The 1,062-nt window shown below is 55.9% G+C and overlaps 1 protein-coding gene across 2 annotated transcripts in view; it reads right to left on the reverse strand.

Moving 5' to 3' along the window:
- cdca5 (cell division cycle associated 5) overlaps positions 1 to 108 on the reverse strand; it is an 18,019-nt gene extending 17,911 nt beyond the window's left edge. The window contains exon 1 of one of the 2 annotated variants that reach the window (XM_043682721.1): positions 2 to 108. In XM_043682721.1, the coding sequence (XP_043538656.1) occupies positions 2 to 55 (54 nt within the window). In that variant the 5' untranslated portion in view covers positions 56 to 108. The other variant, XM_043682720.1, reaches the window with a different exon arrangement.
- Between the last annotated feature and the right edge of the window lie 954 nt (positions 109 to 1,062).

Genomic DNA, 1,062 nt, shown 5'->3' on the forward strand with positions numbered 1-1,062 from the left:
CGGGATTCCGAGGGGAGTCCCTGCTCCCTCCGGGTGCGCTCCGCGTCTCCGCCATTACCGCCAGGTCACCCCGCGCCAATCCCACCAACCGAAAACACCTTCAAAAATATCCCGCCTCCACCGTCATTGGCCAACGCAGACTCCCTTTTGATTGGCTGGTACCGCCTGCCTGCCTCTGATTGGCCGGTGTTCCCACGGTTTTTCCGCGGTGGTTCACAAGAACGCACCTTTGATTGGCTACGGCCGCCTCCCACCCTCTGATAGGCCATCGTACACTCTGCTTTTCTCGCATTGGTCCAAATGGCCCCCCTTTTGATTGGCTTCGACCGCTACGCACTCTTTGACTGGCGACGACACCTTCTGCCTTTCTCGCATTGGTCCGCACGAATTGCCATCTGTGCGGTCAGTACCGCCTTTCACGCTTTGATTGGTCGGGGCATAGCCTGCCTCTCGCTGATTGGCCATCACGTCCACCCCATTGGAAGGCCTGAACGTCTGCCTCCCCTTGATAGGCTAGGCCGACTCTCCCTTCGATTGGTCCGCGACCCTTTCTTTCCCGCCCCCTCATAACTGCCCATCACAGCATCTCGCACTTTGATTGGTCAGCACGCTTCCCTCTCCCTCTCTGATTGGCGAACGCTGCTGCATCTTCTAAATGGACGGCTCTCGCGCTCCTCTGATTGGCCAGTATTTCTCTGAAGCGCACCAATGGGGTTGCTGCAGTGTTACAACAACAACAACAACAACAACAACAATAATGGCAACAGTCCCTCAGTGATTGCTGTCTCCTTGTGGGGGATATGTGCAACCGTCCCCCTCAACACCACTCTCCCTCCGGCACTTCCATTACATCGTCCCAAATTGGAAAACTTTATGAATTTAGCTTCCAATTCCCCTGCCCTGCTCTCACCTGGTTCCCACGGTAGTTAGGAAGTCAAATACAAAATGGCACTTACGTCCAGGGGGTTAGATTCCCCTACAGTGTGGAAACACGTCCCCGTCGGCCCAACCAGTCCACACCGACCCTCCGAAGGATAACCCACCCAGACCCCATTTTCCCTC

This window comes from Chiloscyllium plagiosum, chromosome 45 (genome assembly GCF_004010195.1).
Source record: "Chiloscyllium plagiosum isolate BGI_BamShark_2017 chromosome 45, ASM401019v2, whole genome shotgun sequence".
NCBI lineage: Eukaryota > Metazoa > Chordata > Chondrichthyes > Orectolobiformes > Hemiscylliidae > Chiloscyllium > Chiloscyllium plagiosum.